The following is a 16,128-nucleotide window of genomic DNA, read 5'->3' on the forward strand; positions in this document are numbered from 1 at the left end:
TACCATTTATGATGAACTATATCGGTCATTTATGTAACTAACTAAGTTCAATATATGCAATTGATTGGTATCCTAATGATCGTCTTTTAAAATAATGAAGTTCGTTCTTTACTGTACATCACTATCTCTGTTGTTTGTGCAGTACTGTTTTTTTTAAGTTATTAAGTTCAATCAAAATTATGTTGGCAAATTACGTCATTGCATCACTGATGGTTAGAGTCCGGTCTTAACTTTATCACATACTTTTAAATTTCTTTGTTATATGAACATTTCTTGGTGTAGTGGTTGTTATTTAGGACTTTGAATCCTGTGATCTAGTTCAAATCTCGTTAGAGCCTTTTTATAACTTGGATAGAAATATTTACTGTCCGGGAAATTTGTGCTGCACTACCATTTACCAAGATAAGTATGTGCTTTACTTAATGTAAATAATTCAGCTTTAGTTAAATCATGATACCGATTATACTTACAGAATTCCCATCTACGGTATCTATCCTTCATGTAATATTACATTCACTTATTACGTCATATATGGTTATAACCTATATACGATTATAATGTCATTCGTCAAGCTTGTACATGAAAATGCAGTTTTTTGTTAAAATTGATTCTATTACAAACATTTCATATTTAATTACAAAAGGAACTAGATGTAGCAATTTCCTTTTAAATGAGCCATTATACAGCTCTATGATTTCCCAGTTCCCAGCTAGCTGAGGAAGGAAAAAACGGAAAAAAATATGGCGTATGTGGAGAATATCGTGATTAAAGTCAATTTTCTTGGTTTTTAAGCCAAAATATTTTCCCTGTTATTCAAGCCAAGGGACGGCAAGTTTGCTATATAGAGGTTTATGGACAAGGCGGTTCTAATAGTGTACTTCTTGTTTTGATATGAATCGTTTTTCATGAGTTATGGTTTACTTTAGTTTTACTATGGGGCGTGATCGTCTCTTACTACGGTGCTAGCTACCTCTGCAACCCGGGTCATATTGTTAATTTTACAACTTTAATTAATGACGTCGTGGTGCAAGTGCCTATTACAATCGACCGTTAACTGAAAGGTTGGTGGTTCAAGGCCACCCGGGATCGATTTCTTTAGTTTGTAATTCAGCTATCAATAATTATTTAATATGTTCAAGATATTTCTGATGAAACTTACATAGTCCCCTTTTATAATGAACTATCCTTTATGTTATACTCTAAATTTACAAACAGGAAAAAACCTATGGGTTTTTCTTCCTTGGAATAGTAAGAGACGAACCTCAAAGACACAGGCAGCTAACTAGATCCAAAATATGCAATTATCTGTTCTTCCAATGATCGTCTCTCAATATATTACCATAAACTACATACCGCTGCAACCTAGATCTTCGCTAAATAATTTATCATTTACTTTGGGCAACAGTTCGTCCTTTAATATATCTTTTACTATGTTGCTAGCTACCTTGGAACCCGGAAATATTACATTTCTTAGTATTAGACGTGATCCTCTCTTGCTATGTTGCTAGCTACCGCTTTGACCTGGATCTTAAGTGATAATATCTTAATATTTCAATTACTATGGGCCAGAGTTCGTTATTTACTATAATTCGTTTTTTTTTATCTGATTCTAGTTTTAGAAGTTATGGACTATTTAATTTTTACTATTTGGGCGTGATCATCTCTTACTAGGTTGCTAGCTACCGCTGCAACCCGGATCAATTTAGTTTAAACTGAGCCATTAAACAACTCTACGATATTCCAGTGCGAAGCTATCTGAACTCATCGTCAGGGGTGTGTTCTATCATATATGTATATCATCTACTGTTAGAATTCTCATCTATATGAACAATTTACGGCGCAAAGGTTAGCACTTAGGACTTTGAATCGTTCGAGCTGAGTTCGAATCTTGGAAGAACCTTCTTATAACTTTTAGCGTACTAATACTACCATGTAGGTTTCTGCCGTAATTTCTTCTTTTCATATCTAAATATATTACTATGAGCTGGGGTCGTTCTTTACTATAACTACAAGAAGTGACATCACAAGTGTTGATTTTAGTGCTCTACCGCTGCAACCCGGATACTACCGCTTTCTCAAAGAAAATTACAAACAGGGAAAAGCCTTTGGCTTTTTCTTATTTGGAATAGTAAGAGACGAATCAGGCAGCCAACTAAGTCCAATATGTACCATAGTTTGTTCTTTACTAAGATGCATGTATCTCTACAGTCATGATACGATGAAACTTACATGATCTCTGTTTATATATAACTACAGATCTCTTATGTAAAAATATTGTCACAAAATGTATTATTTTTCATAATATACAAGCCTTAGTAGCTCTGTCGTTAGACCATAGGTCTCTTAATAATAAGGTCGTGAGTTCTATCCCAAGCCGGGGTAAAATGTTATCTGTTTTATATGTTTGAATGGGGTGTAATAAGAGACAAACCTCAGAGAATGAGGCAGTTAACTAAGTCCAGTTTCTGCCTTGGTTTGTTCTTTTCTAGGTTTCAGCTATCTCTGCTGTCATGATACCGATGAAACTTACATTATCCCCATTTCTAATTAATCGAGCCATTATATAACGTTTTGCAATTGTTATACCCTATACAAGCACCCAACATGCACTGAGACGTTTGCCTCTTATAATAAAATACTATTTGGAAAAATGATTAATTTGAAAGTAACTCAGGATGTTAGAGCATTGAGCATACGAAAAATTAAAGTTTTTGATTGGAAGAGGCATGGGTAGTTTACTCTAGTGTTACAGAACTTGCGACGCTATTTTGGACATTGGAATTTGTTCTTTGGTATTACGTTGCTTTTAACTCCTGAGTTACTTTCTGATGTGTTTGTTTAACTTTTGTGATATTTGAGCAGGGTTAGCCATGTAATAGTCAAAATTGTGGATAAAAACATAATTAACCATGACTTCACTGCCATTTATGAATCTTACTCGTAATCTCCAGAGTTGAATATTGTCCAACTCAAAATATTTTCAAACTTTTTTGAATAAAAAAATTGAAGCTTGGAATATACTTTTTCTATATGTAAGATGAATTTACCAAAAGATACAAAGACGTATTGTTAGCAGGGATGTTCGAAATGGGGAATGACAGGGCTAGCTGTGACGGGCACCGTGGCTACGGGGGTGGGGGCACCGCGAGTTGGAAACGCCGAGGCTTGAGCTTTCTGAACCTTTTTATTATTTATTTTTGAGTGAAGAGTGGCACGGTAATTAATTTTGCCCCAGGTGCCGCCCACCCTAGGAACGGCCCTGAGTGATAGGAAATAGTTGGGAACAAAGTTGTGTTGATGATAGATTTTGGACATTTTGCCATTTCAATTTCCCACTGTTTAGTGCAAATGTGATGTTAAAATCAATAAGGAATATACGCCATTCGTGAATGTGGGTTTTCTTATCGACATTCGTGACCATGACATTAGTTGGGAGAAGATGAGCGATGAGTCTGGAATATGATCTTAATGAATTGCCTTTGTTCGTTGGTACAAATAAAGCTAATTAGGATTGATCTTTTGCTGCAGAACCTTTCATGAGGATAGTAGCCAATCTAATGTTTAAATATATAACAATATTTCTTGTTCCTGGACGAAAACTGCCTGCCATTAACAAGTCATATTATATATAATGAGTAACAATATTTTACTTTGTCCTTCATTGCTTGATTTTATTTTTTGAATTTCTTTTGTTTATTTAAAGTGATTATTATTTAGATTACTGGAGTTCAGTGAGGTGCTGCTGACATTTAAATATGGCTATTGAGCTAAACTAGTAATAACTAATGAGTTTATGAGACTTTCAAAAAAGAGCTTGAAAATCCTCAAAAATGACGGTAGATCGAAATAAAAAGGACGCCATTGAAATTCTCATGCCCCAAATCATTAAACTGAGGCTTTTAGCCGCTTTCCTCTATTTTGAAAAAAAGAATAAATCATTTAACCTGTGTATCCGTGATTTCTATTTTTTTTAATCTCCCCCCCCAGCATGAGCAGGACATCGGCACATCATAAAGATATGTTTAAGGGTTCAATTAAATATATTGAATGCATCTACGTGACTTTTATAATTTTACTTTGATAGCCTTAAAGTGAAGTTACTATGGATTAAAGTTCGTTCTTTAATGTAATTAGCGATTCTGAACTGAAAACGAAAATCAAATAAAAACTGATTTTTTCAATTTTTACGTCACGTCGCTCATGCGTGGCCGAGTGGTCCAAGGCGCTGGTGCTCGCCACCAGTCTCTTCGGAGGCGTGGGTTCAAATCTTACCGCTGGTATACAATTATGATTTATTTACAAAAATCAAATATCTTTGAAAAGACTGCAGTATAAAAAGACATAAAAAATGCAGTTTTTATTGGAAAAATTTATTCTCTTTTAGAAATAATTTATTTTAGTTCCAAAAGATTTTTAACCCAATTAATTTCCTTTAAAATGAGCCATTGAACAACTTTCTACGGTGTTCCAATACCAAGCTATCTGTGGGAAAGAAAAAAAAAGGAAGAAAAACAAATATCCCGTTTAGGCAGAATGTTGTAGTAGCTGCCACTTTCCTTGATTTTCAAGCTAATATATTTCCCTTGTTGTTCAAGCCAAGGGACAGAAAGTTTCCTATACTGGGGTTTCGAACAAGGCAGTTCTAATGGTGTTTTGATCTGACTCCTTTTTTAGGAGTTATGGGTTTTTATATTTCTTAAAATTGGACGTGATCGTCTCTTACTAGGTTGCTAGCTACCGCTGCAACCCGGATTCCTTGTTATTCAAGCCGAAAGCCGGTAAGTTTGCTATATAGAGGTTTTTGAACAAGGCGGTTCTAATAGTATACTTCTTGTTTTGATCTTAATCTTTTTTCAGGAGTTATGGGTTACTTTAGTTTTTACTATGGGGCGTGATCGTCTCTTACTAGTTTGCTAGCTACCGCTGCCACCCGGATTCTTAACATTGGACGTGATCATCGCTTACTAGGTTGCTAGTTACCGCTGCAACCTGGATAATATTTATCATAAACATTTTAGTTAGTATAGGCTAAAGTTCGTTCTTTATTATAATCATAATATCCAGAACTTTCAACTACGTTGAAAAAAATGGGTATCTCAAAATTTTGATTGCATGTGTTTCAGGAAATGGTGGGGGTGAGAGGGGGTTAGCTGCCCTCTAGTTACTTTCGATTTCAATTTCCCCAAGGGCAGTAGCCCTTTCAATTTGCAATCGAGGTAGCCCTTTTTGAAGTTTTACGACAACGCTTTTTATAAGAAACATATATGCCTCCAGGCCATAACATACAAACCTTGCCCTGAGGGCTGTAGGGGAAGTTTCATCCTCAAAGACATAATTTCCGGACGAAATTTCATAATTTTCGGACACACGTTGAACAAAATGTCTATCTAAAAATTTTGATTGGATGTGTTTGGGAAAATGGTGCGTGTAAGTGGGAGGTTAGTTTACCTCCAATAACTTCTTACTACTTTAAAGTCCACTAGCCCCTTGAATTTCCAATCGAATGTGCCCTTTTTGAAGTTTCTACGAAAACACTTTCTATAAAAAAAACCTTATATGCCCCCAGGACATAACTTACAACCCTTGCCCTGAGGGGTTTGGGGTGGCTGTCTTCCTCAAAGACCTAATTTCTAGAACTTTCAACTACGGTGAACAAAATGGCTATCTCAAAATTTTGATTGTGTGTGTTTGGGGAAATGGCGGGCGTGAGAGGGGGGTTAGTTGCCCTACAATCACCTTTAACTATTAAAAAGGGAACTAGCCCTTTGAATTTCCAATCGAATGAACCCTTTTTCAAGTTTCTACGACAAAGCTTTCAATAAAAACTTTATAGCCCCCAGGGCATAACTTATAACCCTTGGCCTGAAGACGGTGGAGGGGAGTGTCCTGCTCAAAGATGTAATTTCCTAAACTTTTAACTGCGTTGAACAAAATGGCTATCTCAAAATTTTGATTGGATGTGTTTGGGGAAATGGTGGGCGTGGAAGGGGTGTTAGTTGCCTTCCAATCACTTTCAACCATAAAAAGGGCACTAGCCATTTCAATTTCCAATCGAATGAGCCCTTTTTGAAGTTTCTACGTTAAAACTTTCTATAAAAACCTTAATGCCCCCAGGGCATAACTTACAACCCTTTCCCTGAGGGCTCCGGGGGGGGGTTCATCCTCAAAGACTTAATTTCCAAAACAGTCAACTACGCTGGATAAAATTACTATCTCAAAATTTTGATTGGATGTGTTTAGGGAAAAGGTGGGCGTGAGAAGGGGGCGTTTTCCTCCAATCACTTTCGACTATTAAAAAAGAAGCTAGCCCTTTGAATTTCCAATCGAATGAGCCCTTTTTGAAGTTTCCACGGCAAAGCTTTCAATAAAAATCTTATATGCCCCCAGCGAACAACTTACAACCCTTGCCCTGAGGGCTGTGGGGGAGTATCCTCCTCAAAAACATAATTTCTATGTAGAAATCAACTACGATGAACAAAATTGCTATCTCAAATTTTGATCGGATGAGAAATGGTGGGCGCGGTACGGGTGTTAGTTGCCTTCGAATCACTTTCGACTATTAAAAAGGGCACTAGCTATTCCAATTTCCAATCAAATGAACCCTTTTTGAAGTTTCTACGACAACTCATTCGATACGAAGTGTCCTGGTATGAAGAAAAACATAATAATACATTGTGCCAACATCGTTCTTTACTTAGGCAGCGCTATTGCGCTGCCTATGATTAAATTACTCATATAAAATCTAAATTTAAAAAAAATTCCTACCGCTATTAAATACATTACTTTTGCGTTCCATAGCCACCATACTGTACTATTTACTCTAATATTGGCTATTTTCACAAGATTGTGTTTGGCTAAAATTTTAGCTTCGACCGCTTAATATTTCCATTTCAATGGTATTTTACGGTTTTATTTCTTAAGGGATCACCAAGAGTTATTACTAAAGATCGATTCCATGTCTCACTATGCCCTCTGTACAGTGGTGGATCAGGCCTAACTTGCATCCGATGCAAAATCTTGACCTCCCTCCCCCATCAATCTCCCGATTCAAATTTTTATTTATTAACCAAATTTTTCATGTATTTAAATCTTGCTTTTTCTTACTTTATATGGGAAAAGATATAGGAAAAATGGAAATTTCAGTTTCAATTTTCGGGTTCAACTTACAGCCAACTTCCGCCCTCTACTTTGTTTTAATAAAAATGAAATTTAAAAAATAACAAAATAATTAAGTATGTAAATAAGTAATCGGATTAACGACGTTTATTGACTAACAAGACTCCTGCAACGGCCCTGCAGTGTTTTGCTACAGCAAACTTTGATCTCTGGTTCCCGTATTACCAAATTAAGGTCAAACCCACTGCGGCACTACAGGACTAAGAAATAGTTATAAAACTTAAATTATTTATTAGAGATTTTGCGCCACTAAAATTTCGGCGCCCAGGGCAAGTGCCCCTTGTGCCCCCTAAAACTAACTATGCCTCTACGAACGTAGTAACCAAAATTGGAAACCAGTTTAAGAAAATATTTGCTATTGAGAAGAAACTGTCATTTGTAGCTGATTTAGGAATGCTAACGGTTATTTCGATTAGTCTTAGTAGTAAAATGTTATTCTGAACAGCCTGGACTGCCAAATGTCAAGATCGGGAAAAAGGGGTCACCTCAACGGTGACGTCACTATTTACAGGGGTTCGGAGTTTGACGATGACATATTTGTATAAATCTCTTGCACCCTGGGAAAAATCTAAATAAGCTCCTCCCTCCTGGTTTTTGTGATTAGAGTTTTTGTGCTACCTGGAGAAAGTGCACGAAAATTATTTTCGGTCGATCGTTCTTAATTAAATGTATTACAAACAGGAAAAAGCCTATGACTTTTTCTTAATTAGAATAGTAAGAGATGACCTGGCTACAACCTACGATTATGACATCATTAATCAATCTTTAATATCAAACTAGAAAAATTCCTGAAAACTTTAAAATTAGTTTTGGTTTTGTTAGGTTCTAGCAATTCGACGCGTGATTTTATGGGTAGCGTAGACCAAATACAACTGAATTCATCGATTTATACTAGCAAAACGTTTTTTTTAAGTCTGATGAAGATTTAACTGATGAGTCAAAAGTAAGGTTGCAAGTCGACGATTTTTTTTTTGGCCTTATTAATTTGTATGATGAAATAATAATATGCATATGGTTCTTAAATCATACTGTTTTATAGTCCCATATGGTCTAGCGGATAGGATAGCTGGCTTTCATCTAACAGGCCCGGGTTGATTCCCGGTATGGGAAAATGTTTAACTCTATAAACTTCGAACATTAGATCCTTTATGTAAAAAACTGATTAAAAACAGGAAAAATCCTACGGCTTTTTCTTATTTGAAACAGTAAGAGACGAACCTCAAACAACCGAGTAGCTAACTAAGTCCCATGTATGCAACGGTTTGTTATTCCAATGATTGCCTTTTACTGTAATTTAATATAATGTTACTACGGGTGAAGGTTCGTTCTTTACTGTAACCGACAGCGATCCTTTGTGCGCGATTGGGGACATAACGGCACTCTTGCGTAATATGCCCAACGCAATTGCAAATATAGCATCTTATTATTGTAGGGTTATTTTCATAACTAATTTGCTTGACAGGCTGAAAACATACTGTTTTCTGCCTAGCGGGTTCTTGCGTTTTATTTCTTTGTGGCAGTGGGGAGTTATCCCTTGAAAAAAATTGGGAGACGCCTGATCGCCCTTGAAGGTCAGGCTCACTTTTGATTCGCCTAGGATATTTATTTTTCTACTGGGATTTGCCACCATCGTATCAACTTCGATCATTCGGCTCACTTCCTGAACTGCAAGGTCCAACGTTTGAATATTTTTGGATGTTATCATTCTATATAGTTTTGGGGGCAGCCCTTGCAAAAAGGTATGTAGTATGACTTTTTCATATAGCTCTCCCTAACCTTCTCCGTATTTTGCTTCTACTGATACTCGTACATTAACAAGATACTCTCTTATGTTTTGTGAATGGTCAAAGCATACCATTCCGTGTTTTAATTTCTTTGTAAAACTTGTTTCGATAAATCTATCTTTAAATGCCGTTAACAATTTGTCCACCGTATTTATTGGCAAGCTGGCGTCATCACCTATAGTATGTTTAATTTGTTTTAGAAAGATTAAGGCCTGGCCTTTTAATCTTAAATTTTCATCTAATTAACACTTCTTATGACTCGTATCGAGTATCCATAACCTAACAAAAAGTAAAACTAATTTTAAAATTTTCAGGTATTTTTTTAGTTTGAATGAAAAGATTAAAATTATTGCTCAGATATCATAAATCTGTTTTGCAGTTTACATAATAACTTTAGCGATTCTAAACTGACAAATAAAATATATTAAAAATGGAATTTTTGGGTCTTAAAATACATAGTCAATCCCACATCGGGTAGTTAGAACCTTACCAAAAATAAAACTAATTTTAACATTTTAAGGTATTTTTCTAGCTTGTATTGAAATATTCAAACTATTGCTCAGATACCATGGATATTTTTGCAGTTTACACAAGCTGCGAAGAACGCACAGGCTGATCTTTGTAAATTGAGAAAAATTTTACGAATGTTTTACCGGGATTATGAAAAACATTCAAAATTAAAGATTAAAATTATCTCTGAAAGAATAGATTTTGTTGAAAAGTCAGCTAGAGATGCTTTCGCAAAACTTCATAGTAATATACAAAAAAATGTTGCATGTTTAGTGAAAAGCTTCCAAGGTATGGACCGGCAACTGTGGAACAGTTTACAGATGTAATGGGAAATCTTATACATCACTGTGAATATATGGAGGCATAATTGTCCTTTACTTAGTTTCAGCTTAAATTCGATGATCGAGCTTTTATGTAATACTAACTACATCCAACGACTATGACGTCATTGATCAATATTGTATATAAAAAATTAAGTTTTTCGTAAAAAATGATTAATTAAAAAAAAATTAAGTGCAAAAGGCGCTATATCTAGAGATTTCCTTTAAAATGAGCCATTGAACAACTATCTACGATGTTCCAGTTCCAAGCTATCTCTGGATACAAAGAAAAAAAATATCCCGTTTAGGCAGAATGTTGTAGTAGCTGCCACTTTTCTTGATTTTCAAGCCAATATATTTCCCTTGCTGTTCAAGCCAAGGGACAGAAAGTTTACTATACAGGGGTTTCGGACAAGGCAGCTCTAATGGTGTGTCTATAAACTACATCATTAGAATAACGCTGTTTGTCACTATCAATTTTCGCATCTCGATACACCTTGTCTGTTGAATACCTTTGCTTTTCTCTTTTCAAGATGTTGTCTCTGTTTTTTGTATAGTACTGTTTTTTTAAAATTACGTATAACTCGCTTAGAAGGCATCTTATTACAAAACAAGAAATAATATTTTCATCTAATTAACACTTCTTATAACTCGTATCGAGTATCCATAACCTAACAAAAAAAAACTAATTTTTTAATTTTCAGGTATTTTGTTAGTTTGAATGAAAAGATTAAAATTATTGCTCAGATATCATAAATAATTTTGCAGTTTACATAATAACTTTAGCGATTCTAAACTGAAAAATAAAATATATAAAAAATTGAATTTTTTGTTCTGAAAATACATAGTCAATCCCACATCGGGTAGTTAGAACTTAACCAAAAATAAAACTAATTTTAACATTTTAAGGTATTTTTCTAGCTTGTATTGAAATATTCAAACTATTGCCCGGATACCATGGATATTTTTGCAGATTACACAAGCTGCAAAGAACGCACAGGCTGATCTTTGTAAATTGAGAAAAATTTTACGAATGTTTTACCGGGATTACGAAAAATATTCAAAATTAAAGATTAAAATTATCTCTGAAAGCATAGATTTTGTTGAAAAGTCAGCTAGAGATGCTTTCACAAAACTACATAGTAATATCCAAAAAAAATGTTGCATGTTTAGTGAAAAGCTTCCAAGGTATGGACCGGCAACTGTGGACCAGTTTACAGATGTAATGGGAAATCTTAAACATCACTGTGAATATATGGGGGCATAATTGTCCTTTTCTTAGTTTCAGCTTAAATTCGATGATCGAGCCTTTATGTAATACTAACTACATCAAACGACTATGACGTCATTGATTAATATTGAATATAAAAAATTAAGTTTTTCATAAAAAATAATTAATTAAAAAAAATTAAGTACAAATGCCACTAGATCTAGAGATTTTCTTTAAAATGAGCCATTGAATAACTCTCTACGATGTTCCAGTGCCAAGCTATCTGTGGAAAAGAAGAAAGAAAGAAAAAAATATCCCGTTTGTGGAGAATAACGTGGTTGAAGTCAATTTTCTTGATTTACAAGCCAGTATATTTTCTTTGTTGTTCAATCCAATTAGTGGTAAGTTTTCTGTATAAGAGTTTCGGACAAGGCGGTTCTAATGGTGTACTTTTTGTTTTGATCTGACTCTTTTTTTTAGGAGTTAAAGGTTTTTATATTTCTAAACATTGGACGTGATCGTCTCTTACTAGGTTGCTAGCTACCGCTGCAACCCGAAAAACGAACCTAAAACAATCAAGTAGCTAACTAATTCCAATGTATGCAATTGTTTGTTATTCCAATGATCGTCTTTTAATGTAAAAAATAATTAATTAAAAAAAAATTAAGTACAAATAGCACTAGATCTAGGGATTTCCTTTAAAATGAGCCATTGAACAACTCTCTACGATGTTCAAGTGCCAAGCTATCTGTGGAAAAGAAGAAAGAAAGCAAAAAATATCCCGTTTGTGGAGAATAACGTGGTTAAAGTCAATTTTCTTGATTTTCAAGCCATAATATTTTCTTTGTTATTCAAGCCATAGGGCGGTAAGTTTCCTTTGTAGGGGTTTCGGACAAGGTGGTTCTAATGGTGTACTTTCTGTTTTGATCTGACTCTTTTTTTAGGAGTTAGGGGTTTTTATATTTCTTAACATTGGACGTGATCGTCTCTTACTAGGTTGCTAGCTACCGCCGCAACCCGGATTCTTATAACTCGTATCGAGTATCCATAACCTAACAAAAAATAAAACTTATTTTTAAATTTTCAGGTATTTTGTTAGTATGAATGAAAAGATTAAAATTATTGCTCAGATATCATAAATATTTTTGCAGTTTACATAATAACTTTCGCGATTCTAAACTGAAAAAAAAATATATAAAAAATGGAATTTTTTGGTCTGAAAATACATAGTCAATCCCACATCGAGTAGTTAGAACCTAACCAAAAATAAAACTAATTTTAACATTTTAAGGTATTTTTCTAGCTTGTATTGAAATATTCAAACTATTGCTCGGATAGCATGGATATTTTTGCAGTTTACACAAGCTGCAAAGAACGCACAGGATCTTTGTAAATTGAGAAAAAATTTACGAATGTTTTACCGGGATTACGAAAAATATTCAAAATTAAAGATTAAAATTATCTCTGAAAGAATAGATTTTGTTGAAAAGTCAGCTAGAGATGCTTTCGCAAAACTTCATAGTAATATCCAAAAGAAATGTTGCATGTTTAGTGAAAAGCTTCCAAGGTATGGACCGGCAACTGTGGAACAGTTTACAGATGTAATGGGAAATCTTATACATCACTGTGAATATATGGAGTCATAATTGTCCTTTACTTAGTTTCAGCTTAAATTCGATGATCGAGCCTTTATGTAAAAATGAGCCATTATACAGCTAGGTAAGTTTGCTATATAGAAGCTGGCCATATAGACGGTAACAGTAAGTTTGCTATATAGAAGTTTTGGAGAAGATGGTTCTAATAGTCAACGTTTTGTTTTGATCTAAATTTTTTTTTCAGGAGTTATGGGTTACATTAGTTTTAACTATGGGGCGTGATCGTCTCTTACTAGGTTGCTAGCTAGCACTGCAACCCGGATACAGTATCGAGCCCTTATGTATGATATCCTAATTTTCGTCTTCTAATATAGCTTTAGTTCGTTCTTTAATGTAAAATTATAGTTAAACTTCTATCAACTAGTACTACAATAGTTCCTCTTGACTGACATTGATCCTTTATTTAAAAAGAAAAAAAGATGGCGTTTAGGCAGAATAGTGTGGTAGCTGTCAGTTTTCTTGATTTTCAAGCCAAAATATTTCCCTTGCTGTTCAAGCCAAGGAGCAGAAAGTTTCCTATATAAGGGTTTCGGATAAGGCGGTTCTGATGGTGTACTTTTTGTAGGAGCTATGGTGTTTTTTAGGAGTTATAGGTTTTTATATTTCTTAAAATTGGACGTGATCGTCTCTTACTAGATTTCTAGCTACCGCTGCAACCCGGATGTATTTTACATAATAATGGGTAATTATATATAAAAAATCTAATTGACAAATGCCATTTATAATGAACTATATCGGTCCTTTATGTAATGAAAATACATCAAAAATGCAGTTTTTAGTGGAAAATTTGTTCTCTCTTAGAAATAATTTATTTTTGTTACAAAACATATTTAACACAATTAATTTCCTTTAAAATGAGCCATTGCACAACTCTCTACGATGTTCCAGTGCCAAGCTATCTATGGAAAAGAAAAAGAAAGAAAGAAAAAAAAATATCCCGTTTTGGCAGAATGTTGTAGTAGCTGACACTTTTCTTGATTTTCAATCCAATATATTTCCCTTGCTGTTCAAGCCAAGGAACAGAAAGTTTCCAATACAGGGGTTTCGGACAATATTTTCTTTGTTATTCAAGCCAAAGGGCGGTAAGTTTCCTTTACAGGGGTTTCAGATAAGGCGGTTCTAATGGTGTAGTTTTTTTTTTGATCTGACTCTTTTTTTAGGAATTAGGGGTTTTTATATTTCTTAACATTGGACGTGATCGTCTCTTACTAGGTTGCTAACTACTGCTGCAAGCCAGATAAAAACCATGATGGCGTCAGTTACAACTTGGGTTTCGTTTCATGCTATATTATTACAAACAGGAAAAAGCCCACGGCTTTTTCTTCTTTGAAATAGTAAGAGACGCACCTCAAGCAATCAAGTAGCTGACTAAGTCCAATGTATGCATATAATTTATGTAAAACCTGTTATTTACCACATAAAGAAGATGATATGAATGAACCAGAGGGTTCAGTTGCTTTAAACTTGGGTTCATTCTTTACTATAGAATCTTTATTTTAAATATAAAATATTTAAGTTACTATTGGCTCGATTTTGTTCTTTATTATAAAATTCCAATGATCGTCTTTTAGTGTAATGTTGTAGTAGCTGCCACTTTTCTTGATTTTCAAGCCAATATATTTTCTTGGTGTTCAAGCCAAGGGACAGAAAGTTTCATGTACAGGGTTTTCGGACAAGGCGGCTCTAATTGTGTACTTTTTGTTTTGATCTGAATTTTTTTTTCAGGAACTATGGGTTTTTACATTTCTTAACATTGGACGTGATCGTCTCTTACTAGGTTGCTGGCTACCACTGAAACCCGGATTACTTCTCGATACGCGTGGTCGGTTGAATACCTTTGCTTATTTCTTTTCAAGAAGTTATCTCTATTTTTTTTTGTAGTACTGTTTTTTTAACTTGCGTGTAGCTTGCTTTGATCTAAGCATTATGTAATCATGAATGAGACCATTTACATTTTTGTCGTTTTTATATAGTAATTATGACGTCATAACTTTTAATGTAAAATCACAAAAGGTTTTTAACCCCATTAATTTCTTTTAAAATGAGCCATTGAACAACTTTCTACGATTTTCCAGTGCCAATCTATCTGTGGAATTTCTTACCTGTACTATAATTAAGTGGCGTATAAAATTTAGTATAGGCAAGAGGTCGTTTTTTATTATACCTGTGGAAAACAAGAAAGGAAAAATAATATCCCCTTTAGGCGGAATGTTGTAGTATCTGCCACTTTTCTTGGTTTTCAAGCCAATATATTTGCTTCGCTGCTCAAGCCAAGGGACAGAAAGTTTTCTAAGCAGGGGTTTCAGAAAGGCGGTTCTAATGGTGTACATTTTGTTTTGATCTGACTCCTTTTTTAGGTGTTATGGGTTTTTATATTTCTTAACACTGGACGTGATCGTCTCTTACTAGGTTGCTAGCTACCACTAGGTTTGGCTGGCCCCAAGCCCCCCATTGCACTTCCTGGCTGAAGGGCCACGAAACGGAGATCAGCACCGCCGGTTTGGACCTTAAGGGTCTAGTGCCGCATCCTTTACCTTTAGCTACCACTGCAACCCGGAAAATACCACGAACTATTTGATTTATTTATCATATTGTTAATTTGACAACTTTAATTAATGACGTCATAGTCCAAGTGGCTAGTGGGAAGCCAAGTGGTTTCCCAGCACAGTAATCACAGACAGGGAATGAATCTATGACATCCTCTTTCCAACCTGTACAATGAATTAGCTGGTCTCTGCCATCTTTGGGTATGTCCTGTTGGAAGTGTTCTAAAATCGTGGCCAACATTACATCAAAACCTTTCTTATTTTAAAGGGATCTTAGACTCTTCAATTGGTATTTTGTCTTTATCTACTCGCAACTGTCACAATGCATTGTGGGGTATACATCCCTGATGTTAGCTACCTTATCAAGGTTCTCACCAAATAATTTTATTATTGTATTTTCATCTACAGAAACTCTAAAATTGCTATCACCGTAGATGACGTCTCTACTATTACGACAGATTCTACTTGACACTTCTTCTAAATAATGACTTAGTTCCTTGTACAAGCCCTCGAATTTTAGTAGATTAATATGTTGTATAATCTTAGATTTTGATACTGTCTTATATACGCTATTAATGAAACAGGTCAAGACAGGAAAATGTGGAGCTAGTGCCCTTAAAGAACGCAAATAGCTCTGACATCCCTCATTTGGGATACAGTATAACGAATGCCCATGCTTTCTTGTGTCCCTGCAATTGATTTCACAATAATCCAAGCCATCAGGTAGAAATTAACCACTTTGTCAGTTGAAAATTTTAATGCTATATTTGTTTTCAAGGATTTCAAAAAGAATTTGACATAATTCAATATCCGTCGGATAGAGCTTGCAGCTATCAGGATGACATTGCCAAGCAACCTGCTGCCCAGTTTTCGGTTTTGAATGTTTTGTCAGATTGTTATAGGTGACTTCAGCCATCATAATTTCCT

The 16,128-nt window shown here is 34.8% G+C and overlaps 1 protein-coding gene across 2 annotated transcripts in view; it reads left to right on the forward strand.

Moving 5' to 3' along the window:
* Positions 1–16,128, forward strand: part of LOC148944027 (uncharacterized) — a 122,157-nt gene that overhangs the window by 79,336 nt on the left and 26,693 nt on the right. Inside the window, exon 2 of one of the 2 annotated variants that reach the window (XM_089100379.1) lies at positions 14,381–14,477. The exons of the other annotated variant lie outside the window; for it this stretch is intronic. Within the exon in view, the coding sequence (XP_088956505.1) occupies positions 14,381–14,477 (97 nt within the window). The remainder of the gene's footprint in view (positions 1–14,380; positions 14,478–16,128) is intronic. 2 annotated transcript variants of the gene reach the window in all.

The sequence above is a fragment of the Artemia sp. Qi Xiang Cuo genome, chromosome 14 (assembly GCF_049724085.1).
Source record: "Artemia sp. Qi Xiang Cuo chromosome 14, ASM4972408v1, whole genome shotgun sequence".
Lineage (NCBI taxonomy): Eukaryota > Metazoa > Arthropoda > Branchiopoda > Anostraca > Artemiidae > Artemia > Artemia sp. Qi Xiang Cuo.